Genomic DNA, 27,005 nt, shown 5'->3' with positions numbered 1-27,005 from the left:
GTGCGTCCCCAGACTTGTGTGGGGTAGAGGCAGATGTGGGCTGCCTGCTGCAGGCTTGGGGCTCCCCACCCTACTGCCCTGCCCCTGGGGGCCCGCACTAACCGTACCATCGTGGCGAGGCACCCCCTGCCCACCCAGCAGCAGCAGGGACAGTGGTGGCATGGAGCTGTGCCCCCTGCTGCTGCTGGGTGGGCAGGGTGTATGTGGCTGGCACAGGGGGTGGTGGGGCAGGCAGGCATATGTCCTGCCTTCCCCTTTTTTAAAGACTGTCACCCTACCACAGTGTTACTGACTGAGGTGAGTTTAGTCTCTGTGATGAAAGTGACTTTGTTTTTATTAGTCAAAAAATCCTAAGATTCTAAAAACCTCCAGTTCTAGAGATACGCATGCAATGTAGCAGAAATCAGGCACCATGGTGAAGATATTGCTGAACCTTGCTAGGATTATAGTTATGCTTTAAACAATGGGAAAAAACACATAATGCTGTTTACTGTTGTCCTACATTTGTTTTAAAACTATTTGAATAAAATGCAAGCACCCGAGATTCTTACCTCTAAGGTGGAATTTTCACAGTATATTCCTTGCACTAAGTCACCAATTGCACTTGATATGAGCTCCACAACCTGAAAAACAGAAGAAGCACAAAAAACTTATATATCTAAATTTTTTTTTAAAGATATTTAAAAACTTACAACTGAAGTTACCAGAGTGCTTAGAAGGCTCATGATGACGTCCCTTGCAAGATCATGGCTTTGAAAGACTGTATCACCTACCAAAAGAGGAACTAGCTGAGTAGTTTTTTCCATCTAATGCGGAAGAAAACTGATTCTACTTTCCATACTGAAACCTTAAGCCAGTACCTCATCCTTCCATCAAAGATTTAAGTTAATATAAACAAAAATCAATATATATATACACTTTTAAGAGAATGAACTATAGAGTATAGTTTGGCAAGGATATACACAGCACTGCTAAATCCCAGTTCATAACTGAGACAATACTTCTGGGGTTTTTAGCTTAGTTTTGTTTTTTTACTGCCAAGTAGATGCTTCACAATATCCCTCATTGGGAGCTGTTAAAATTCTAATCTTCATGGCTAATACAGAAAAGTCAGAATCCATAGAAAACTAACCTTTAAAATGTGATCATTTGGTATTCGGGCATTCTGGGAATGCACTGTGGATGTATTTAGTGCATGGCCTGAGGGTCAGCTGTACGTACACTGAACCCGTCTGCAACATGGGAATGTTTAAATCAGATTTATCAATCTGTATTATCTTCAGGGCTCAGACTTTTTATTTTATTCAAGCGAAGCCTAAAAATCTGAACTTGATCCAGAATGTAATACAAGCAGTCCATGGTCTCACTACAACTACTGTACAATTTAGAGCCATGTGCATGAACTATCTTAATTGGAACAAAATACTGGGATTTATTGTAAAATTAAATGCAGCTATTTCAAATAAGCACACCTTAAGGCTAGCCCTTTAGTTGTTCACCAAGTTCTAATTTCTTGAATGTTTAATTTCCTATACATAAGATTCTATATCTGATTCCCCCACTTTGCTTCCTAAAATTCAGCCCAGCATTTATTGAATTAAAGGATTTGGTTTCAGTTTTTGTCATTCTTGTAATTGAAGACATTAAGCCAAATGATAAAGCCCCTAACAGAAAGGTATGTCTACATTTAGGCGTACATTATTTGATAATAAAAACACATTCTATGCTAGCTTTCACTTTACTGCAAATCTTTTTTACGTGTGCGCGTGTATGTGTGTGTGCTTGCCCCTTCCTCCAGTACTTCAGAAACATTGCTGATTAAAAAGTATGTTTTTTCTTGTGATGCATAAGGTTTAATTTGTAAGACCTACAAAAACATTCTCTCAAAAAAAATCATGTTGCCCTTTAGGTAACCAGATATCTAAGAAATATTGTAGCAATATGAACTGCAGAGGAACTGAAAGGACAATGATCCTACAGTGTTACCAGATGTGTTGAGTTATTTAAGTGGGGAACAGAGAAAATGAAGAGCTTTTTTTGCAGGTATCAGATAAGCTCTATTCCCAAATCCAGGAGGATTGAGTATCGCCAATAGGTCTATGAAAGTCTGTAACCAAATGCTCAGCATCAGATTGTATTACAGTTAATACAAGCAACATCCCAAGATTCTTCTGATGGCTAGGACACATAATACAGATCAATCACTCACTAAAAAATGTTATGGTTTGTGAAATGGTCTGAGCTCAGAGACCTACACTGGTAATACGAAGAGGAATTTACAAAGACACTGAGTCCTATTCTAAATGTCAAAGTGATAGTATGAACTTTTAACAATGCATCTGGCTGTGGATAACCAGACCTTTTCCTCTCTCTCCTGAAATTCTAGACTGAGCAGAACCAAGTAAAAGATTCTGTTTGGGGTTTCTTGTTTCTGTCCTTTCTCTCCCTTTTTTTTTTTTAGTTTCTTTCTTTCTTTCTTTCTTTTTTTGGTTGAAAACCTCAAACTCCTCTAGCAAATGGCAATTTTACTGAATTAAGCAACTAATATAATCTCCATGAAACCATTTAGGAAAAAAACTGTTGTCTTCTTACAATTTATTTCTTCTCTCTTATGATGGGGGTGCAAAGTGATGTAACAGAATGTGTACATACATATGCCATTTAAACCAGTGCTGTATGATATTAAGCAAAGATACCAAATGCTGGTAATTTTGCTAAATGTTGCCTTCTTTCATTTCCAAGTTCTTAAGATACCCAGTTAAATACTTTTATTTTTAATAGTACAAGATGGCAAGGATGATAAATTACACTATGGTGGAATGCTTACTTAAGAATCTGTTGCTTCAGCAAACCTTGTTCTGCTTCACAAAAGAGTTTCACATGTATAACATCAGTGGATCTTTGGGCTGTGGGGAAAGCCATGGAAAACTAGTACAGCTGTATGTTTAAGTCAGTAGCATAACTAGAGGTGGGCAACCAGATGCCAAGTTAGGAGGAGTGCCAGAATCAACTTCCACTCCTGCAAAAGTCTGCACCCTGGCAGTATATCCATGCCGCCAATTCCAAAATAGTCCCTGGCTGCTGCTGCTGCTGCTTTTAAAAGCAATGGCTGGGGACTGTTTAGAAGTTTCCAGAATGGGTAAAACTGCTGCACCCCTTCCCTGCAGCCCTGAGGGTTTGTCCTGTGTGCTGACTCTGCTTGTTACACCACTGATCAAACTGAATCGCAGATGACGAAAAAATCATTTGGGTTCAGTTGCATTTGAACTGTCAGACAAGAGCACATAGAACTCATGTCACACTTTTGATTAGTAAAATCTCAAGATGCTTACAAGTAAGGTAAATTTCATTAACCCCACTTTACAGATACAAAAAAACTTAATATAGAGAGGTAGCAGATCCTAATCAGCCTGTAAGGTCCTTCCACTTGAGCATTATGGGCAGCTTGCAGACATTTAAACAAACAAACAAACACACACCATGCTTTACCAGAAGCAGCAGCACATTACTTTGACCTGGCTCAGCCAATGTCTGTATAGATTGGGCAGTTCAGCAGGGCTTTTTGGTGCTTTTACCCAAAGCTGATTAAATCCCAGAAAAGTCCCACTAAAGCACCAGATCTATACAGACGTTGTGTCAGCCAGGTCCAACTAAGGCATTGCCTCTTATGGGCATGCACTCGGCTTGGAGTGGGAGCACATGGAATTTAAAGTGCCAGTTTTGTTTTGTTTTTTTAATGTCTGCGAGCAGCCACAATGGTTAAAATTTTAAGTGCCTAAATTTGTTGGCAGGGAAGAAAGTCTTGTTTTCTGGATGTTGAGGCCATTAAAAAACAGATTTTCTAATGAGAGCTGTCCAGCCAGTGGCCTGAAGGCTGCATCTAGCTTGAGGGTTTACTGTTTGCCCCCCTGGGCTCCTCCCCAGCGAGCACTGGTCCTCTGGCTGTGATGGCTAGGGTTTCTAAGGCAGGGCAGCAATGCGGGAGGGGGCCCAGTGAGCCCAAGCAGTTTGTGGCCTGGGGCTCACGGTGCGTTGTGCAGCCCCCAGCTGCTCAGAAGTTGTACAATCCTGCTCTAATGTAAAATGCACAACATATTTACGCAAGAACTGAAATCCAGAATTCTCTAATATTCTCAAGACAGTGTCTTTCTCACCAGGCCAGACAAATTCCCTGTTGCTTGTTTTTCTACTGGTGCCCATGAACGTTGAACTCTTTGTTGCCAATGGCTGAGTTTTATCAGGAGTGGTGTAAGTTCCTACATGCTTAGCCTGTAACCTAGTAGTTAAAGCACTGTGCTGAAGGGAAAGGTGCAGGTTTGAATTTTCTCAGGGTGAGATGAACCTAAAAATCCAGGTCTCATTTTCTGGGCAGATGCTCTTGCCATTAGGCGAAAGGTGGCACCTCCTTCTGAGCTGCATGTGTACCTTCAGTGTTGCATAGTTGCTAGGTACGCTCTGTCTGCCCAAACAGAACTGGGGCATGAGACAGATTAGGTAGATCCCTGCACCAATCTGAATTTCAACAAAATACATATGAAGTGTTTAGGTAGCTGGTCCAAGTAGTTTCTGAGCATGTGCATTAACTCAAAGCTAGACACCTGCAAATCTTTTCAGGTCATAATGGAGGTACTTGATGCATCTAAATGGTTGTGTGGCCACTTAGCTGGTTAATGGGGTTTGCTCTTTATAACTTAGGTACCTAAATTCTACCCAGGTCCTGTCTAGACCCTTTAGAGACTGACTGGGATCTGTCCCAGACCAACTCAAAGGTCACACAGCAGGCCAATGGCAGAATGAAGAACAGAATACAGAGGTCAATTCCCACACCAATGCTTTTCACAAGATCACCCTGAATAGTTCTACTTGTTGATTTCATTTTTGAGGGCCAGACTTACAAGCCAAAAGTTGCACATTAATTTAGGGGCCCATGACTAACCTTATCCCTTATCTTCATTTTAAGAGGTGGGAACTCCATCATAAACAAGGTGATACACGGAGGGACAGCAGTAGCTGTTTCAAAACTGTATGAACTCAAAGTGGCAAAGCTTCTATATATGCAAGAAAGGAAGGAGACCATCACATTCAGGAACCAATAAATTGTCAAAATGAGAGACTAATCAATTTATAATCTAACTCAGAAATTATTTTTTCAAAATAAAACTTAATATTTAGAAATATTCCCACACTTAGAATTCCAATAAAAACCTCTTTCAACCAAACATTTCACTGCAGTTTTGAAATACAAATACCTCAGTATTAGGATATTATAAGTCAAGCTGCCTAAACAAAAATGAAAATCAGACTGATTTTGATCGTCTAAAAACAAATGCAAAAAAATAATATATATCCTAAAGCAGTAGCTCTCAACCTTGTTAGACTTGAGGCACCCCTGGAAAGACTCAAAGCTCTCATTTTTTGAGTAGAGAAAAATAGAACAGATTTTCTGCTGCAAAATATTCAGAAAGGCCACAACGACAGATCTCTATTTGGAATTTCTGGGTTTATCTTGTGAATTATGTTTGTAAGCCTAACAGTGCTAACATGGTATAGCACCCACCAGCACCCTTGGAAGGATCTGAAGGCACCACAGGGTGCCAAGACTCCCTGGTTGAGCATCACTAGCAATATTCTTTAAATATTCTTAAAAATAGGAAGCCTGATGTATAACCACATCATATTGGGCATCTTTATATGTGCTCCGGGGTGGGGGGACAGGAGCTTTAATTAGAGTGACTCTTAGGAGCCACTGTTAATTAAAGTGCACACAGCATCGTGCATTCAGCATCCCGCGCTTCAAAATAGCAGTGGGGGTGCTTTAGCTAAGGTTTGTTCAATAACCTTTATTTAAACCATCTCCGCTGCCATTTTGAAGCATGAGGGTGCTGAATACATGTGACACCATGGCTGCTGGAGTGTGCTAATTAGCGTGCTCCAACAGACTCGACTCTTATTAGAACATGTCAGAGCAGGCATTGGGCATGTGTACAGGTGCCTACAAATTATGAACTTTATTGCAGCAAGGTGCAATATAAACGTATCTATAGTACAGAGCAACTATACGCACTGCTTAGTAACTAAAGTATGCAAAAAAAGCAGCAACATTTAATTGTATCATGTTTCTTTATAATTTCAAATAACTTAAGGACAGTCAACATCAGGGATTCTTACTATAAGGGATGCAATGCCTCTGTACATGACCCACCTGACAATGGTTTAGGGCATCTACATATAAGGATCTTCAGTAGTATATTTACCTTGATGGAAAAATCCCTAAAGAAAGATTCTTAATAATTTTCCTTAGTGATGAGCAGCAGTACTACCTTCCCTGCACCACCTCCACTTCTGTTGAGAAGACCATTTGGCCAGCTCCAGCAGGACAACCAACTTCTTGGCAGCTATTAACTACCTGTTCTTGACACAGGCTTGTGGAAGGGCCAACTAGGGGGAAAGCCACTCTGGCATGGGGTTGTTTGACCCCAGTACTCTTTCCTGCCATGGCAGGGGGTCAGACTAGATGATCTGCTAAGGTCCCTTCCGACCCTAGAAACTATGAAACTATGGACTTAGTGCTGACCAAAGGAGAGGACATGGTAGGCGACCTGAGGATTGGAGGTACTCTGGTTGACAGTGATCACAATCTGATTAGGTTCACCATCCACCGAAAGTCTGGGAATTCAGTCACTAGAACTGAAGTCCTCGACTTCAGAAGGGCAGACTTTGGCAAAAACTCAGGAGTCTAGTTAGAGAGGCCCTCTGTGACCAGTGACTGGACGATTTGGGAGTTCAGGAACGGTGGTGCTTCCTCAAGGGGGCAATTCTCACTGCTCAAAAAGAAGCCATCCCCACGCAGTCAAAAAGCAGGAAAGGGGATAAGAGACCTGCTTGGCTCAACAGGGATATTAGGGAACTATTTAAAAAGAAAAAAAGAAGCATATAAGCAACAGAAAACGGTTCAGCAACCAGAGAGGAGTACACGTATACGGCCAGGGTCCTCAGGTAAGAGACACGGAAAGCCAAAGCAGGCATGGAGATCAAGCTGGCAACCAAAATTAAAGACAACAAAAAGTCCTTCTGTAAGTAAAAATAAATCAAGCTCCACTGTGGAACCCCTACTGAATACAGAGGGGCAGCCCACAGTTGATCCCCACAAAAAGGTGGAGCTCCTAAATACTTACTTCACATCAGTATTCCTGAAATCAGACAGGAGCTGTTCACCTGTTCAGAGGCACAGGGATTATGGGGAAGACATCAGACCACATGAAATCAGCCCCAAACAGGTGAGGGTACTCTTAGAACATATGGACGTTTTCAAGTCTGCTGGGCCAGATGACCTACGTCCGAGAGCCTTGGAAGAACTGGCTGAGCTCATAGCAGGGCCTCTGGCGAAGCTGTTCAAAGAGTCATGGAACTCAGGAGTGGTCCCAAATGACTGGAAGAGGGCTAACATGGTACCTATCTTTAAGAAAGGGAAGAGGGATAACCCTGCAAACTATAGACCTTTGATTCTATTTCCCATGAGATTCTCTCAGTTAAATTGGACCAGTCAAGAGTGAGATGGATAGACAACTTGCTCAGAGGCCAATCCCAGAGAGTTATAATCGATGGGATGGTCTCATCCTGGAGAGCCATCTCCAGTAGTGTTCCCCAGGGATCAGTGCTTGGGCCTGTGCTCTTTAGCATCTCTATCAAGGACTTGGGTGAGGGGGTGGAAAGCACTCTGTCCAAGTTTGCTGATGACACCAAACTATGGCGGGGGGAGGCACACAAACTGGATGGCAGGGAGCAAATCCAGGCTGATTTGGACAGGCTGGGGAAATGGGCTGAACAGAACAGGATGCAGTTTAACAAGGATAAATGTCATGTGTTGCATCTGAGGAGGAAGAATCATCAAGAAAGACTCCTACAGCCTGGGAGGTACCACTCTAAGTACCCCAACTGCGGAAAGGAATCTCAGAGCTGTAGTTGACTCCAAAATGAACATGAGTCACCAGTGTGATGAGGTAATAAGTAAAGCTAACCACACTCTTTCTTGCATAAATAGGTGCATTACTCTAGGAAGGTGATACTTCCCCTCTATGCGGCACTGGTTAGGCCGCAGCTGGAGTACTGCGTCCAGTTTTGGGTGCTGCACTCCAGGAGGGATGAGACTGGCCTGGAGAGGGTTCAGAGGAGGGCCACCCGTCTGGTTAAAGGCCTACAGAAAAAACCCTATGTGGACCGATTGGGAGACCTGAACCTCTTCAGCCTCCACAAGAGGAGGCTGAGAGGTGATCTTGTGGCCGCCTACAAACTCATAATGGTGGGGCAGCAAGAAATAGGGGATGCAATGTTTACCAAGACGCCTGTCAGAGTAACTAGAAATAATAGCCACAAACTGGAAGAAAGCAAATTCAGATTGGACATCAGGAAAAAATTCTTTACAGTGAGGGTTGCCAAAATGTGGAATACGATTCCAAGGGAGGTAGTGTTGCCCCTTCCTTGGAGGCGTTTAAAAGGAGATTAAACAGATACCTGGCTGGGGTCATCTGATCCCAGCACTCATTCCTGCTCAGGGCAGTGGGTCGGACTCAGTGATTCAATAGTCCCTTCCAACCCTAACATCTATGAAACTATAAGTTTGCAGATGACATCAAGCTGTGGAGAAATGTAGGCACATCACACTTCCAGGATGACCTTAACAGATTGGTCTAATGGGCTGAACAGAATCAGATGAGGTTCAATAGGGACAAATGCCAGGTCCTTCATCTGGGTAGGAAGAACCTTCACCATAACTATACAATGGGTGATGGTCCACTGGCTGCCACTGCATCTGAACGGGATCCAGGGGTGATAATTAACCAGATGAACATGAGCCAACAGTGTGATGAAGTCGCCAGCAGGGCAAACAGAACTCTAGCATGCATCAGCTGATGTGTTGCAAATAGATCCAGGGAGGTGCTCCTCCCCCTCTATTCAGTGTTGGTGAGGCTACAGCTGAAGTACTATGTTCAGTACTGGGCACACACATGATCAGGGGCCCGGAAGATAGGCCCTATCAGGAGAGACTCCAAGAACTGAGTCAGTTCAGTCTGAGTAAGAGAAGACAGAGGTGACTTGATAGCCGCCTACAAGTACGTCAGGGGTGAACACCAAGATCTAAGAGATGAACTTTTCAAGAAGGTACCCTTTGGGACGATGAGAGCCAATGGGCAAAAGCTAATGGAGGAAAAATTTAGGCTGGATATAAAGAAAAACTTCTTTTCTGTAAGGGTAACTAGAATCTGAAACACATTCCAAGCAGAGGTGGTGCAGTTGGCATCCTTGGAGGTGTTCAAGAGGAGACTGGACAAGCACCTCACTGAGCTTGTTTGAGCTCAGTAACCTCCTGCCCATGACAGGGGGCTGGACTTGATGATCTTACAGGTCCCTTTCGGTCCTTTGACTCTATGATTCTATAAGGAAGCATGAGATTGCTTCAAACTTGACTCTTCTGGAAGCGATAATTGTACTTCACTGCTCAATTCATTTAGATATAAAATGGCAAACTAAAGAGGCACTATGATTAACAGTACCCCAAGCTATGTATCTGCTGTTACATTCTTCTGTAGCTACAGAAAACTAACAGTAAGCAGTACAAGCAAAGGAAGGAGAAGCATGGAAAAACCTATTATTATGTACACATGTAAACAAACTAGGCTATATCAAAAAACTGATACATGGATTAAATCAGTCAAAGATGGTCAGCCCTGAGTTGACACAAATAATATCTGGAAGTGGTATAACTATTTTGCAAAAGAATATATGAATACATGTGAATCATGAGTACTCCCATTTAGCCTCTGATAGACCCCAAAAACCCCATCAACTAAACTGAGGTACAGACGTGTGTCAAAGCAGCAAGTCAACAACCCTTTTCTGAGGAACAATGAGGAATAGTTATCAGATCCTAGACCAGAAATGAATTGCTGATAAATCCCAAACACAAAAATATTACGCAGCAGCTTAAATCAGTCTATCCATGATTCTATGCTGAGTTGGTCAGATGACTAGGATTTAAATTCTTGTCTTTCTGATTCATACCAGAGGCCAAGGGCATTATACCAGGGACTTGAAGGCCAACCCTCTATCTTAGCTGCCAATGCTGAGTTATGAGTTTCTGCCAAGTCACCATGATAAGAACTGTAAGAAAATAGTATGAAAGGTTAAAAAGTTCACACAAACTCTTGCTGTATTTGGACCTCTTTAGTCCTTGTCCAATTTACCTCCAATTCCAATACCCCCATGGACAATTTTACCATGCCAAGACTTCTCAGAAGCCTATTGCTGGAAAAAGAGGATGTGCCTGCTGACAGCAACTAACCACCATGTCATTATGATAGCACTTGATGAAGTGAGCTTTTGCTCACAAAAGCTTATACTTCTCTGATTCAGTTAGACTATAAAGTGCATCTCTACCCTACTTTCTAATCACTACATTGCAAACCCTACTATTTGGCAAACAGGTTTTGATCCATTTGTCTTGCCTCTAGTTTTGCTTTTGTGTTGTCAAGGCCAGTCCCGTCAGCAGGCACAGACAGGGTATTAGAACAATCCAAATAGCAGATGTGCCTCTGCAGTGTACAGTGGGGGTCACATTGTAGTGGACTCTCTCCAAACCAGTTTGCATAGAACAATGGCCAGAAGGTTAAGCATCACTGGCTTATGGGTTATAAGCCAGTGGCTCCCAACCTCAGGGCATGACCCAAATCAGGGTCATGGGCGGTCCTCCCCCCACTCTGCCCCTCCCACCTGTGGGGCTCTCCTGGCGCATGATTCATGCAACGGTCACTACTGCTGCCCCCCCGCAATCCCCACCCAGGCTCTGCTGGTGCCACCGGGTATCAGTGAGTTGACAGTGAGGGCAGGGGTTGAGACTCAGATTTAGGGCTGCAGCAAAAAAAAGGTTGCCACCAAGAATGCTGTAGCTTAGCTGGATGTACATGTCAACAGCAACAGTAAAACTTCAGCCTCCTTGTAAATGAGGTGGAATCTACACACATCAAAAATTCATTAAAATGATACAATTCTAACAATTTACTATTTACTCTTTCTATGCACCACTGAAATCATTATCTTTGAAGCCATTCTTTAAAACCTGACCACAGCAAAGGTCAGTTTTAAGACCAGTTTTACCAGGGGGCTGGAAGACTGGGTTGCTCTAATCTATTTAATCTTTCCTAGCGGTACTATCAGCTGTTTGAGAACAGCCACAGTTGAGCATATGTACTGATGGCATTAATTTATTAATATCAATACTGGCATTCTTTCATTTCTTTATTTTTTTAAGTATGAAAAGCAGCAATGTAAAGCAGTAGGTAAGCTATTTTCTAGGGAAAATTTGTTCCCATCTGCTCCCATACATGAAGAGCTAAGTTTCTGGGGCACAAGGCAACACCGTCCAGACAATCTTTTCTAAAAAGTATTCTGTATTGGTGGTGCTAGCATCATTGCAAATTAAATTTGACCTTTTACAGAAATGTAATTTGACTACTCACATTTTATGTTCTATTTGCTTTTTACATTTCATTCCATTTAGATCAAGTTTATAGTGGTTGGCTTAATGTGTTTAAAGACTAGTGACACTTTGGGTTATCGTACAATTATTTATAAGTTATGTTACCTAGAATCCCCAATCATAGGCTAGGACCCCATGGCACTAACTGCTTTACAAGCAAAATTAAAAAAACCCAGTGTCTACCCTGGAGTTCGCTTGAAATAGTACTGTAAAGATGATGTTTAAATAGAAACAGATTTACTTCCATTATTGAGAATAAGTTCACTGAGTTTACACAAGAATTTTCTTACCAAAAGACTCTTTTCTGCAGTTGCTCAATTTTCTTAAGACTTTCATTTTTCAGGCTAATCTCTCTAGCTTTGGTCTATTTTGGAGAGTAAGACAGTTTTGGGGAAAAAACTGCTGGGGGGGGGAGGGAGGCACACGCATAACACAATTTATACCCCTCTTCCTTATATTTCCCCCATTACATTTACAGCATACTGAACAAGTGCAGCTCTTCACTAGCTGAAGTAGAAAGACTGAACTGGCATGCAGATATTCCATACAGAGGAAAGTTGCTTTTCAGCATCTTGATGAAAATCCATTTTGATTTTACAGTTCTGATTTAAAAATCGCTAGCTACATAGTAACAAACCTTCTCAAAATGCATTCTCCTGGTTATATAAAAGGAAAGAGCTGAAGTGAATGATGTGTAAGCTTGTACCACTTTGGATTGTGTTGAATAATATGGCAATTCCCACTTTACATAAGTATATACTGAATTAAACAAGACTCCACACGGAGTTCTTGCCAGATACCAAGTCACTGTTTCTCTCTCATATACAGGACAGAACTTTCACAGTTTCACAGTGTTCCCCCCCCAGTATTTCTTCCAAGTCATTACTTTTGTCATAAGACAAGTTGTTATGCTTCTTCTGAATATACATTTGAAGGTATTATAAAAGCACCTATGTATTGTGACAACGAGCAATACTCAAGCACAGAGGTTCTTGCAATATAATAGATACTAAGGACATCTGCTTTTTCTCTCCCCCTCAAATGGTCAGTTGTCAACTGTATGAATTGGTCTACTCCCTCTTTAGAGAGGGGAAAATGTCAACCTATGAACCCTTTTTCCATAACTTGAACTGACATTTCCCAATAAAGGACATGTAGCTACTAGTAAGGGCTACAGACACTGGTAAGGCCTCTCTGTCTTAAAGAGAAATTCCATCTCATTATTTTCAACCATTCCTGTCATAGCTGCAAAGATATTGGGAGAAAACAACAAACAACTTCATTGATCACTAGACCGCAGCCAATGCTGCATTCAATACTACCAAACTGTCAGTCCAGAATAAGACAGACAGACACTGCTACCTCAGCTGGTAGGAAAGCTGGTTCCTCTAAATTTCAGTCTTAAGAGTTGTCTCTACTGCTTCTGATACAGGTGACTATAAAGTGTTTTCTCTCTCATATGTACACTAACACACTCTTGCATATCCTCTATGAAATGTCTAAGAAATCTTCCCAGCCACCCTTTTCAAGCAAAGCACAGCATGGTGCTGTCCTAGTAACAAGTACTGAAGGATCTGTTAAGTACCAAAGCAACTACTGTGGGGATCCTGGCAGCATACCTTGAAGTAGAGTCCATATTCTGGCAAGCTAGGTAGCCCCACAGAGCTGACATCTCCAAGAAGAGGTACTGTCAGGACTTGACTTTGTCATGCCTTTCAAGCAATTGAGCTTTACTTCAAAGGTGATGGGCTGTTCAGTTCTGGAAAATATGGAAATACAGAAAATTTTCTAGTAGGCAGAACTGTGTTGCGCAAGGTGTTGTCTTTTTTTCAGAGGGGAGGGCAGATTTAGATCCAAATTAATAAAAAGAATGGAATGAATGAAAATCTAGGGGCAGAAGTGGCTTCTTCAACAATAAGACTTTGTACAGACCACCAGGGAAGTACAAAAGTTGTATGTATTCTGATAAAAATGCGTTTGATCAGCTGGATGTCTCCAGCTTGACAGATTAACTGGTAGGTGAACAAAAGAACTAATGTCGAATCTCAAGATCTGGAACTTGATTCTTCACGGCTTCACACCTAAAGGCCTTCTGAATGACTGTGGTGTAATTTTGAGAAGCTTCTATCTTGGCTCAGACATTTCACCCAACATGTGACAAATTTCACGACAACTTCAATCACGGCCCTTTAGAATCATAGAAAATTAGGGTTGGAAGGGACCGCAGGAGGTCATCTAGTTCAACCCCCTGCTCAAACCAGGACCTTCCCCAACTAGATCATCCCAGCTAAAGCTTTGCCTAGCCAGGTCTTAAAACCATCCAAGGATAGAGCTTCCACCACCTCTCTGAGTAACCTGTTCCAGTGTTTTACTACCCTCCTAGGGAGAAAATTCTTCCTAATAGCTAACCTAGACTTCCCTTGCTGCAACTTGAGACCGTTCCTCCTTGTTTTGTCATCTGCCACCACCGAGAACAGTTTAGCTCCATCCTCTTTGGAATCACCCTCCAGGTAGTTGAAGGCTGTTATTAAATCCCCTCAGTCTCCTCTTCTCTAGACTAAATAAGCCCAGTTCCCTCAGACTGGCCTCAGGAGTTGTCCCCCAGCCTCTCACCATTTTTGTTGCCCTCCACTGGACTCTCTCCAATTTGTCCACATCTTTTCTGTAGTTGGTGGCTCAAAACTGAACACAGTACTGCACATGTGGCTTCACCAGTGCTGAATAAAGGAGACTAATCACTTCCCTTGTCCAGCTGGCAACACTCCTACCAGTGCAGCCCAGTATGCCGTTTGCCTTTTTGGCAACAGGGGCACAATGTTGGTTCGTATTCAGTTTATTGTCCACTGTAACCCCCAGTTTGCAACTATCATTTTGTTTCAAGCGTTGACTACAGCTCTTATACCTGTCCATAAGAGAAATGGTGCAACAGCTTTTTTTATCTTTCAAGCCTCTGGTTATTTTTTCATATAGAAGCAGGAGAAGAGAAAAATAAGACTGAAATCTAAATATAAATTTTCAACAGGCTGACAGGTAAGAAAAACCTAAAGTCTTCCAATACAACAGACACTAGAGAACTGAAAATAAACTCAAGTACAGACAAACTTCTTAAATTTTAACAACATCTAACTTTACTGTCATTTAAAAGAGCAGAGGCACAAAAAGGATACTTGGAGGCTAGAAAGTATCCTTTATATGTAGAGTGTACTGATTAGGCACCACGGGAGAGCCGAGCAGTTACACAGCTAAAATACTGTTGAAGGCAACTCAATGGAGTCTTTTCCATGACAAGTCGAAGAGGGCACTACTGCTCACACCACAATACTTCTCAATTCAATTACATGAAAACTGAACCACAGTCATCTTAAAATTCAGAAGTGGCTTTAAAATTCACAATTCTGTTTTTCAAAATTTCTAGTTTGAAGAATTATATGTATGCTGAGCCATTCAGGTAACTAGACTTTTCATGTACTTATTTTAAAAGATTTTTATGAGTTATAAATAACTAAAATACAGTTTGAAAAAAGGAAAGCCTAAACAATTTTCAGGCCAACCATTTATTTGGAAAACATCAGGCAAGAATTAATTTTTAGGGCTAAGTATTTACAACTTGAAAAGACAACGAAGTGATAAAACTGCTGATGAACTCAGCTTTATTGACACTGGGGGGTGCCACTATACTGTACTAATTAGGAGATATAGGATCATCATACTACAAAACTTGTCCTCTTTCTGAGAGCTGACAACTCTAATGACAGCATAAGGCAAAACAAAGATGCCTTAAGAAGGTAGTAAGGAAAAAACATGACAGATTAGAATATACCAATTCTACCAGTTCTTTTCCAAATAATACTTTTATGGAAGAATAAAATAGTGCATCTGTCATCCATTCAAATGGCTTCAACTCACTGTTTCAAAAGTCTTTTCTCTTATTGGAGAAACGTTATTATTAAAAACTCAAATAAGGTCATACTGGTCAGAAAACAATTCTTTGATAAATTCAAACTGACAAACAATTTGCAAATAACTTGCAAGCGAAAAAGGTCAAATTCTGAGAAATGGATCAGTCATAAAAAAACTGTTTCACTGTCTGGAATACTGCAAAAATTAAGAAAAAGTAAATAGACACTAACTGTTACTGATTTATGTATAGCATAATAACGACATACTGAAAAATATTGCTGACAACACTTAGTTTAACTCTCAGATAAAAAGCTATTAAACTGAGACTTGGGGTTGAGAACATACCAGCAATAGAGTAAAACATTTGTAGAACATTGTAGTTAACCCCAAAACAAGTATTACAAATCTGTAAAATGCAGAATTTAATAGGAACTTTAAAAAGTACAGAAATCCATAGTTATGGCAAACCTAACAATATCATCTCAATTCTAGAATGGCTCCATGCAACAACCACGACAACTGTTATGGCATAATATCTGTAGCCCTCAATTAAATTAACCAACACTCAAAGACATTACCTTTTTTTCTTTTTCTTTTCTTTTTGATGTTGCTCAAGAATACAGTTAAGGTTGTTTAGGTTCTCTGGCTGTACTTACCCATACTTCCATGTATTTGGGTTACTACAAGTTTAACTTTAATTCTGAATTTCCCATATATGTAATACAAGATTTTGGGATGCTTTCCTGTTGTGTTTTATCTTAAAATGTTTATACCAAAACATGGAAATTGCCATAATGAATCAAGCCTATTGCCCAATCTAATAACTCATCAGCACAAGATGGTACAGGGGAGATTGCAAGAATCCAACAGTAGACAGGTGTGGTAAACAGGATGAGACATTGACTGCTAGACTGGTTTCAAGCCCAGGAGCCCAAGGTCTTTTTACTCTTCCAAACATAAATGAATTGTATTGTTATTTTAACTCAATATATTTTTGTTATCCTTATAAACATCTAACCCCTCTGATTCTTACCAAATTGTTGGCCTCAATTTCATCTTGCCACAGTCTGTGCTGGATAAAAAAAAAATACTTCGTTATATGAATTTAAAATCTGCTCTCTTCCATTTTCATGGACTGTTCCTTTGATCTTGTTCTGTGACATGAACCAACTTCCCTGCCATTCATTATTTTAAATATTTTTATTATTTTGCCCTCTTCTATACGTAAAGCAAATGAAATGCAGTTCCAAATTCTTAAGTCATCTTTTCAAAAAGTTATTTCTGCAGTATCCTTTTTTGAGATAACTGGCTTTACGCTGTATACACTGTATGCTAGGTAAGGCCACCCCACAGATTTATAGGACACTGTAATATTTTATGTTCCATTCTTTATACATCCTACACTCTTGCTTGCTTTTGGACCTATCTATATACTGAGCAAAGGCTTTCATTAAGCTATATACAATGATCCCCAGGTCCCATTCCCTGAACCAAAGAGTATATTCTAAAGTAAATCAAGTTTTTGCCAGGAATTACCCATTTTAAAAACAAACATTTTGCACATGAATGCAAAAAGAAGGAATCTAAGAAAAACACTAGTATGTGATGCAATTTGCAGATCTCTAATATCAATGTAAAATATTTTCATTATTTTAAGTTTCAAGGCCAAAATCACCAGGCAATCTGGTTGCTTCAGTTCAGCTGCTGCTTCCTGTAGTTCTCTGCATGGATTCAGTTCCATTTTTTTTTTAAATCTTGTATACTGATCAGAGTGTGAACTGAAACGGGTAGTTCTTTCTCCTTCAGAAAATATTCATGGAGATGAATATTTTCATCTGCCCTCTTTCAAAATGGTTACTACTGCTCTCAAAGGAACTGAAGACACAACCACTCAAAGATGTGCTTTTAGACTATTTCAATCAGATTCAGGGCGGTTTGGCTTCAAAGAAAATGGTCTCACCAATTTAAAAGCAAGTTTTTGCTAATGGCTGCCCTATGGCCCTACTCAGATTCAGAACAATAAAGATGGCAACCATCTTGAAAATGGGAAATTCTTTCTTGAATTCTGCATGAGAACATTTTTAATCTCATTTAAAAAAACACTTTTCTGTTAAGGCAGCATAGGATATTAGTGTCGTTTTTAATCATCTAGAAAGTCTAAAGGGTTACTGTTATCATTCAGGGGAAAAAATGGCCTGACAAGTGCTATACTTCTTTAAAAATCCATTTTAAAATTAATTTAAACTAAAACTAATGTATTTATATGTAAATTCTCAGAAAAAAATTGTTCTTTGTTTCAAAAGCAAGTGCTTCAGCTTTGGAGGGGTTACACTGTAATCTTCATAGGTAAGAAAAGTTGATGCCTTGAAGGCAAAACTCAACTTTAATTATAGATCCATGGCTAATGCTTGCATAACAACAAAGCATCATTGAAGATAAGCAAGTTTTTTCATGAATCAAAATGTACAATAGTTTTTGTGCAAAGGGAAGATTTACAAGCAGAAATTGTTACTGTTTATGCAAACACAAGGCCTATTTTGTAAACAACATATTTATGCCTTTAGGAATACATGAAGTTAACATAAGGAAATGCATCCACTATATAAGTAGCGCATCTGTGCCACTGTTTGTTTATAAACAACTAATGCTTAATACAACAATGCTCCATGGTGCAGTCGTCTGCACCAGCAGGCAGGGCTCCAGAGTTAACTTCCTAGTGTTTCAGCCAGTGGGTTGCAAGTGCCTTAGTGTCCAATCAAGTGCCCATACAAAAAGTCATGGAGTTAAGGGCCCGGGAGCAGGGGTGGGGGGGAGATGGGAGGAGGAAGGGAATTAGGGTTATCTTTAAAAATTTACTCAGAACCAGGGGGAAAAAGATGGAATAAGGTGTGGGTCCACAACATGACTATTACTTTATTATCCTAGACTCTGTCATGAAGAACAGATGAACTCTCCAAAACTGGCTGCCCACCAGATGCTGTTATAGGCTAGGGACAGAAATTACCCATAAATAGGTACAAGTGATCAGAAACTGGCTCAAATCTGTAACACAACAGATGTAGTAATGCCAACTGTCGCAAAACCATCACGAGACTCGGGATTTCAAAGTCAAAATAACTCCAACTCGCGATCTCCTGATTCAACCCTCAGATCTCTGGATTTTCCCAGCTGGTCAGTGAAGAGGGAAAGGGGGGGAGGGGGAGATTGAGGCCTACACAGTGTGGGGTCGGGGGTGAGGGAATCGGGCAGGAGCAGGGGCTGGGCAGCCTGCTGTCATCCTGCACTCAGATCTGGGGGCACGTGCCCCCTGGGAAGAACCTGGCACAGCCCCACAATCCACAGACCTCCTGGGGGGTGCGCAGGAGCAAGACACGCGCCTGCCCCTCTCCCCTGCACCCACTGACAGTTCCCTCCACAGGTGGGGCCAGCTACTCCCGGGGCTGCTGCAGCAGGGGCTGGAATAAGTGCGGACAAGCTGCGCCACGCCCCATGCTGCCTGGGGCTCCACTTGTCCACACTCACCCCAGCCCCTGCTGCAGCGGCCCCAGGAACAGCCAGTGCCAGCTACGGAGGAGCAGCTGATACCAGCTGCCTGCACCAGGGAACAGCACAGCCCAGGGGCAGAGGTGAGTGCAGACAAGCAGGGCCCAGGCACAGGGGGGGACAGGCAAAGCACAGTGCAGCCCAGCGGCTGCAGGCAGCTGGTGCTAGCTGCTCCTGGGGCTGCTGCAGCAGGGGCTGGGGTGAGTGGGGCCCTGGCCCCACAGCACCTTCCCCTCTCCCCACAGGTTTACCTGCTTGGGCTGGGGGGGGGGGGGGGGGCGCACCTATGCTGATGGCATAAGAGCAAATTTACCTCACATACAACAAATTATGGGTCTAAAAACACTCATCACGTAAGAGCAAATTTGCATATACAGAACCGACATAAAATCGAGGAAAACCTGTATTAGCACATTGTGTGTTATGCATCTAGTCCACCTTTACTTCAAAATAAACCTTTTGTGTATCCACACCCATACTATAATCCAAGCGATCTTTGACTAAAGCTACTACTGCTGGTTTACAGATGTTTCCAAGTGCTGTTTACAGATCATTTTAACATACTGTTTCTACAGTGCATACTACGTTTATGGCTTCTCCACAAGACGGTTATAATTCTACATATATATAATCTAATTACTATGGGAGAATCTTAAATTTGTGCCCCCTCCCCCATCATTGCTGCTGGGCAAGCAGCAGGGGGGGAGCAGGGTATTTAACTGGCCTGACCCCTGTCCCCCCTACCATTTACTCTCCCTGCTGCCTGCATGTCCCATGCCTGTCCCCCCTGCTTGGCCCCCTGCGGTGCCTTCACTGCTGTCCTCCCCCACTATAGCTCCACCTCTGTTGAGGCCCCATTGGGCCAGGAAGCACAGAGTACATGCTCCTGCCTGGCCATGCAGCAGCAGTTATGGGGGCAGCAGCTCCAGCCCCAGCCCTAGCTCCCTGGCTGGGCAGGGACTGAAGCCAGCATGTACTCTGTGCTCCTGGCTCCAGGCTCATGTGAGGCCCCATCTGGAGCTTAAAGTGCAATGAGAAAGTAAGGGGGGTGGGGGGGAAGCAGGAAAGAGGGGCAGGGAACAGAGGCCAGGTGGCAGCAGGGAGTAGGGATGGTGGAGAGGGGGAGGAACAGAAGCTGCAGGGGACAGGTGGAGGTAGCAGCCACAGCTCCAACCCCAACCTTGGGTATACAGTGTCAGAGCTGCTGCCCTCTACCCCCCTGTTACTCCAATAAAATATGGGGCTTTTCCCCCTTCCCCATGTTGATTAGGGGAAAAACCATATCTTGCATTTGAGTAAATATTGTAACCAACAGACCCGCCATAATCCATATAAAAAACAGGATTTTATTAAAATACCATTTGGGACTTATGCAGCACATATTAGCTGGATATACTTTTTTAAACAAAGAAACAGCCCCACATGCTGACATTAAATGTAATAGAACAATAGCTCTGTTGGAGATCACAGAGTCCACCCTTATGACTACAGGGTATAGTCCTCTAATAAGGACAAATTAGATATTAAACTGATACTGCACTTTATACTAGCTGCAAGGCCAAGAGTTGCCACTATTGACCTGAAGTACACATTTTTAAATCCCAGAAATTGATAGTTCAGTAAGGAGATCAAACTGCTAATACGGGTGCATCTAAGAACTATTAATATGCTAAGATCTGATCAAAATGCAATACTGTACAACTCTAAGAAGGGAATAAAAAGCTATTATAGAGTTTAGCTCAAACAATTTTATTAACTCAAATCAATTAAGAATGTTACCACAATGACAAAAAGTACTATATGTAGTCATGACTTCTTCAGCATTTTATCTTAATCCATAATCAATACCAAACTTGGAAAGTCTAGGGGAAGGAAGGGAGGGAGAGAATCAGAGTCATGCCCTAAAGTACTATCCTAGGGGCAAGGATTTCTTAGGATGATATCTTTTAGTATACCAACTCTATCACAATTCTGAAGTTGGTTGAATAAAAGATACCACCCTAAAAAATCCTTGCCCCTCACATAACGGGATCACCACAGCTACAATATCACTCTTACCCTATCTAAAATATCCTGCCACAGAAAATGATACTGTTTCTTCCCATTTACTAAATAAATAATACTTTTAAAAATTATTCTACAAGACTGAACAACAAGAATTTATATAACTGGTTTGGCCCCATCATTGTGATGGACAGTGATGTTTTATATTAACACAATACAGTAATCCATCTTGGAAGAGGTCACATAATTTATGGCTTCCCATCTGGCATTTCAAGATATCTTTAATTCAAGTTCCTTGTGCCCCTAACATAGAGAAATATTTAAATTACTCTTCCGCACTCAAAAAAACACAAGGATGAGAACCATATGCATTTGTTAAATAACAGTTGAAGCACTTTCCTCCTTCAGCCCTGAATCTTGTTAACGTCATTATAGCTATATTCTACAATAGTAGCAAAATGAAGAACATTATTACAGAATTAAACAACAATTGCTATACTTAATGTTATTTAAAAATCAAAGTGTTACCTAAGGCAATTACCTTGCAGCCTTTTAATATCTACAGGGAAAAGCCTAAGGGAAAATAATTGACTTTGCTAATTTTACCCTTGGCAATTATAAAATAGCTCTGCATTTCATTATGACTGCAGAATTTCATATCTAATTGTCAGCCTCGAGAGAAGCAGAGAGAGAAAGGCATCACACGCAAGCTTAGACAAGAGTCTAAAAACACAATAAAACTACTTCGGTAGTAACCGTTTTAAGTTAAGCTAAAATATTTAAGTTTAAACTACAATGTTGTAAATTACTGAAACAGTAATGCAGGCCTAGATAGAGACTTACTCTATTATGCTCAGTCCTGTTTATAATATACCGTATTTACCCAAATCTAAGATGACTTTGAATTTAAGATGTTCCTCCAATAATTAGATTCTACACATGAAAAATTGGAAAACTATACATACGTTATAACTTTCCATGTACAGAATCCAATTATTGGAGAATTGTCTTAAATTTGTCCCCTCCGCCCCACCACTGCAGCAGGGAAAGCAGCAGCAAGGGGCAAGTGGCTGGGGGGGTGGGGGCAGGCAGTCTATTATTCCCCTGCCCCTTATCTGCATGCCCTCCCCCACAGCAACTGTCCCACAGGCCACTTGCCCAGACCTAGAGATGCTCCTGACACTCAGCCCTGCACTGCAAGGAGCAGCTGTGAACAGTTCTTTGGCAGGGAACAAATGGCAGAGGTGCTCAGGTTCTCTTTTCCAGCCCCTACTTCCAGTCATCAGTGGAGACAGGCAGGAAAGGTGAGGGGGGCGATCAGGGAGTAGACCCTAGAAGGAAGAACCTGAATACCACCACTACTACCCTGGCCAAGTCGGACTCCCTGCACAGCTGCTCCCTGCAGCATGGCACAGTAGCAGGACAGGAGCAGCTCTGGGGCTCCCTCTGCACCCAGATCAGCTGGGGACACCACCATTCCCCAATGCTCCCAGCTAGAGTGGTCCCACACTCTACTCTGAGATGAGGCTTTGTTTTTCCTATGTTGAATGGGGGGAGGGTGGAACCATGTCTGCAATCAAGTAAATACAGCATTCCATGTTGCTTTTTCAATAAGCCAATTCTCTTAGCTGCCAAATGTCACCAAAGAATAGTACCTCATTTTTACTTTTCCTTTTAAAGAAAACATTACGAAGAAAAAAGTCATGATGCATAGATTTAAAAATTCATCATTTACAAAAGAATGTGTTTAAACAAAGGATATGTTTAAATAACTGCACCTGTCAAATGATTTCTATAGCTCTTATTTCAATTTTTTGAACTTTTCTAGTAGGATTGGGGGTAGTAAATCAATCAGTTTTCATAATGGCATCCCACTTATTGCACATAGAAGCTATGAAAGTATTTAGATGTCAGAAAAAAAAATGAAAAAGTGTTAAAATGTTTTGGCAGAATTTTTAGACATCCAGTATAGCAACTGCTTGAAAAAGCAAGCATTATTTTGGTACTTATGCTTCCTTTTACTGTAGCTTGCTTCCTGGCAAGCCTTAAAAAGATTATGCTTTGGTGCTGGAATGCTTAACATTTTCCTAAACTTGGGTAGTACATGCAGTATATTTTCACACACACACCTTTCCCTCCCTTCAAGTTATAACCCTAAACTATCTTGGATTTTATTCCCATTTTTCTGCATTTAAGGTGACCATATTTAGACTTTCCTGAAATGTCAAAGTATTAATCCCTAACAGATAAAAAACAGTATAAATCACATTCGCATTAAATCATCAACCATTCTATTTTGATCAAATATAATATTTAAAATAAAACTGCTTTAATATTTGAGGTTTCTGCAGTATTATTCAAGTGAATGACTGCTGAATCAGTGCACCTTATGCTGGACCTCAACTCCGCAACTATCACACTTTTCAGAAAGACAGTCACAGTGATCCTCAAGGTACCACATGCATTCAAACACCAGGACAATGGGTTCACCATAAAAAACAAACACAATAGGATCACAAGACTCAGAAACAGTGACTATAATTATACATTACTTATATTTTAAAATATATTTTGATACATATAGATCTATCTATCCATCTATCCATATATGAAGTACCATATTAGACACAACAGCTAATTCACAATGACAAATGTTTCCTATTTTCTAAACTTTCAAATAGTTGCACTAAGCAATATGGCTTCAGCAGTTCTTTGAAACAGTTCAGGTTTAAAGGACAAGACAATAACTAAGAATATTCAGATGCCTAACAAAATACTCTAAGATGAAAAGGTATGCAGACCAAATGGGGAAAACCCTACAGAACCCCTAAATGTAAGACAAACAAAAGCCCTTCTTCCTTCTACAAAGGCATGATGTAAAACTAAATAATGCACCAAACATGTCTTGAGCTGCAGTTGGCACAGTGCCAGAGATGTGCTGTACTCCAACATATCTTTAGGATGCAGCAGCACAGTTTAAATTCACCAGCCTGTCCTTTCATCCATTACTATCTATAGTAATGCTGCTACAGAACACATACTAAAGCGTTAATAGTGATAGTGTTTCTGTAATACTGTGGTAGACAGACTTAGAGCAGCATCCAGCTGTCAATCCAGCCGTACATACAATATAACTGTGCCAATTTTTTTCTGTAAAAGGATTTCTCAGTTCTGCCTTATCCATTCAGTAGTTAACTGGCAACTGGAGCTGTTACCTACTATAGTGATAGAAACATATTGTTTTACCTTGGTATTCTGCAACTGAGCAAGGCTTGTGCAAGCATTTGCCAGAAGGAAGTCTCCACTCAGGACAGCCATTTTATTTCCAAACTGCATGTCCTTCATTGGTCCATCACAGGACTTCAGCTCACCAATGTTTACTATCCCACGATGCACAAGAAAAGCAGTATGGATCAGCTCTGTAATCTCTGCCAGACTTCTTTGACTGAAAGGAAACAAAGAGCACGAATTACTTCTGGAGACATGCATATGATTGTAAGCCATGTTCTTTAAACACACTATACTAAATGCAGATTTTTTGCATACTGTTGTACAATTCTTCAACTATAGAAGAATTATTGCTTCATTAATCTTAAAAAAAAATAAGAATCACAGTTCACAACTGATAATTAAAGACAACAGCATATCACTTGAATAAGCATAGCATGCAAGGGTCAAAGAGTCGCAGGTTCTAGAAAACAGAATTCTGCCTCTTATTTGTTTAAATTCTTCATGAATGTTAATAAAGTAAAATTAACATTAAGTAAAAGAAGGAGGCATCAGCACATGCTTAGCATGGACTCAAAACTAGCCAAGCATTAGAACAGCATTGTGATGACTGACAGTTCTCCAGATTGGGATGAAATTAATAATAGGATGCCTCAGTCCAGTAATGGGGTCAGTGTTTCAGGGAGCAGACAAATGACAGTTAATGTTGCAACTAAGTTGTTCTGGTTAGTAAAAACTATGGGGATTGTCTAAATTCATCTAGAGTACTGAATAAAGTGTGACATTGTACAGTACAGTAGCAGATGACATTTTACAAGTCAACTTCTCATGCTGATATATTTTGATGGGTTCTGAATTTAGGAGTCTCCAATCCCTGCATTTTAAAAGAAGCATTGTCTTTACACTCTAAATAATGTCCTCTTCCTAAGATACTTCTTGCTTTTTGGAGGAGGTGGAAGGACAATAATATAACAGATGTAAGAACAAAATGTTCAATTCTGTGGGCCAACATAAAGGGTGAAGGAATGCTGAGTACAAATAGATCACATCACCAAGTCAAGCCACAGAAGGGAAAGAATTACACTTCCTTGCCAACCCTTTCCCCAGTAAGCCATCTCGGAGCCACTGTGACAACTGCCTCCCTTTCGAAAGGAGCTTACCTGACCTCCCAAGTTGAAGTATGAAAAAAAGAAAAAAGGGCGTCTTTGCTTCCCTCATCCCCCTTCTTAAAATGGTCATGTTCAGCAGTTAATCTGATTTCAAGACAACAGATACCTTATCTTAGACTAGTACCATGACATGTCAGGCAGCCACAATAACTGAATAGAAGCAAAAGGGAGAGGAAGAGGAAAATGATCCATTCAAATAGGAGAGCATTCAATCACCCTGTTAATTCCACATAATTTGCAATTCATGAAATTGGTACTTTAGGCTCTAATCTTACAAACTCTTAAGCACATTCATAACTTTACTCATTACAGTAGTTCCATTGATGCCAACAAAACTACTTACATGAGCAAAGTTCTGTGCATCTTTAAGCATCTCCAGAATTGAAGCTTTTGATAGCAAACTTAATTGTCACCTTGTAGAAAGCTCTCTTAGCCAAGAAGCAAGACTCAGAATGGATTTTTCTGTAGATTAATTATTGCATCCACTCACATACACCTAGTCATCCATGTTCAGGTTAGATTTCTGCCGCTGTATGACAGCAGACAAGAAAGCAGAGTGATGGCTATGGGAGACAGGGGAGTGGGGACGGGAACAGAGGTTTCCACCATGTTTACTTCATCATCACAGACAAAAATTATTCAGATAAATACTTTTAGAATTTGGCATAATATTATTCCTGATTTTGCTTCAAATTCCGGGGGGGGAAATCACCTCTGACAGACAGAAGCAGGGAGAGCATTAGTCATTCAGGCAACAAAATTCAAGCATATTATTGTTTTTTCAGAAACAAGGGAGAAAGCCCATCTGCATACAACCTTCACTAGCAACAAGGTTCTGCATCTATTCTTGCCTTGGGTCTAATAAAGGGTTAACAAAATTTCAAGCTCTGAGAAAAAGACTAACAAGACATCCCGATGCTCCTGCTGTCATTGTCAGGGCAGCCCTTGGAGGAAATGTCCATATCAATTCAGTTTATCAGATGGACAGCTGATCAACATTAAACAGACTTGCTCTGGGCAGATTGAGCTGAGCTACCTCTTATGAATACCAATGAGAGCCCTCTGCTCCCTGCAACTGAATTCTGCCATTTCCGACTGCTGCAGATCCCAGGACATATGGGGATCCCTAGTGACGACCACATAAAGCTGCAGCTAACTCAAATGACGGCTCATTTCACTCAGCTGAAGGCAGACATTAATATCCTGAGGAGATCAGACCCGCCTCTCTGACCCCTAACTACTGAAGCAAAACGACTGTCCTATTTCTTCATTTAATAAGCTTTTAATGAAAAAAAAACCAAAATCCCCTCTTTGACTTCAGCACAGCTCTCCATGAAAGGTTACACAAATACATCGGTATTGTATTTTCCAAATGCTCAGTAGCTGGATGTTTTCATTTTGTTTCCTATATTCAGTTGGTTCTCCAACATGGTACTTGGATTTGTGCTATCAGGAGTACCACATCAACAGTAAATTTGGAAAAATTACTGTATGTTCCTTTAGAAGAATCTAAATCTTATCCTCTACTACCATTTAAATTGCTGCCTTCAATAGTTTTTGTTTTTTGGTTTGTTTGGTTTTTTTTGTTTTTGTTTTTTTTTGGGGGGGGGGGGGTTGATTTTAACTTT

The 27,005-nt window shown here is 40.9% G+C and overlaps 1 protein-coding gene across 1 annotated transcript in view; it reads right to left on the bottom strand.

Annotated features, from left to right (window-relative positions):
• PDSS2 (decaprenyl diphosphate synthase subunit 2) overlaps positions 1-27,005 on the bottom strand; it is a gene marked incomplete at its 5' end in the record, with an annotated part of 214,902 nt that overhangs the window by 43,996 nt on the left and 143,901 nt on the right. The window contains 2 exons of the mRNA XM_019520233.1: positions 552-623; positions 24,227-24,425. Coding sequence (XP_019375778.1) covers positions 552-623; positions 24,227-24,425 — 271 coding nt within the window. The remainder of the gene's footprint in view (positions 1-551; positions 624-24,226; positions 24,426-27,005) is intronic.

The sequence above is a fragment of the Gavialis gangeticus genome, unplaced genomic scaffold, assembly GCF_001723915.1.
Source record: "Gavialis gangeticus isolate Ggan-Ray unplaced genomic scaffold, GavGan_comp1, whole genome shotgun sequence".
NCBI lineage: Eukaryota > Metazoa > Chordata > Crocodylia > Gavialidae > Gavialis > Gavialis gangeticus.
The sequence above is the reverse complement of the archived record's forward strand: the minus strand, read 5'-3'. Positions and strand labels throughout refer to the sequence as shown.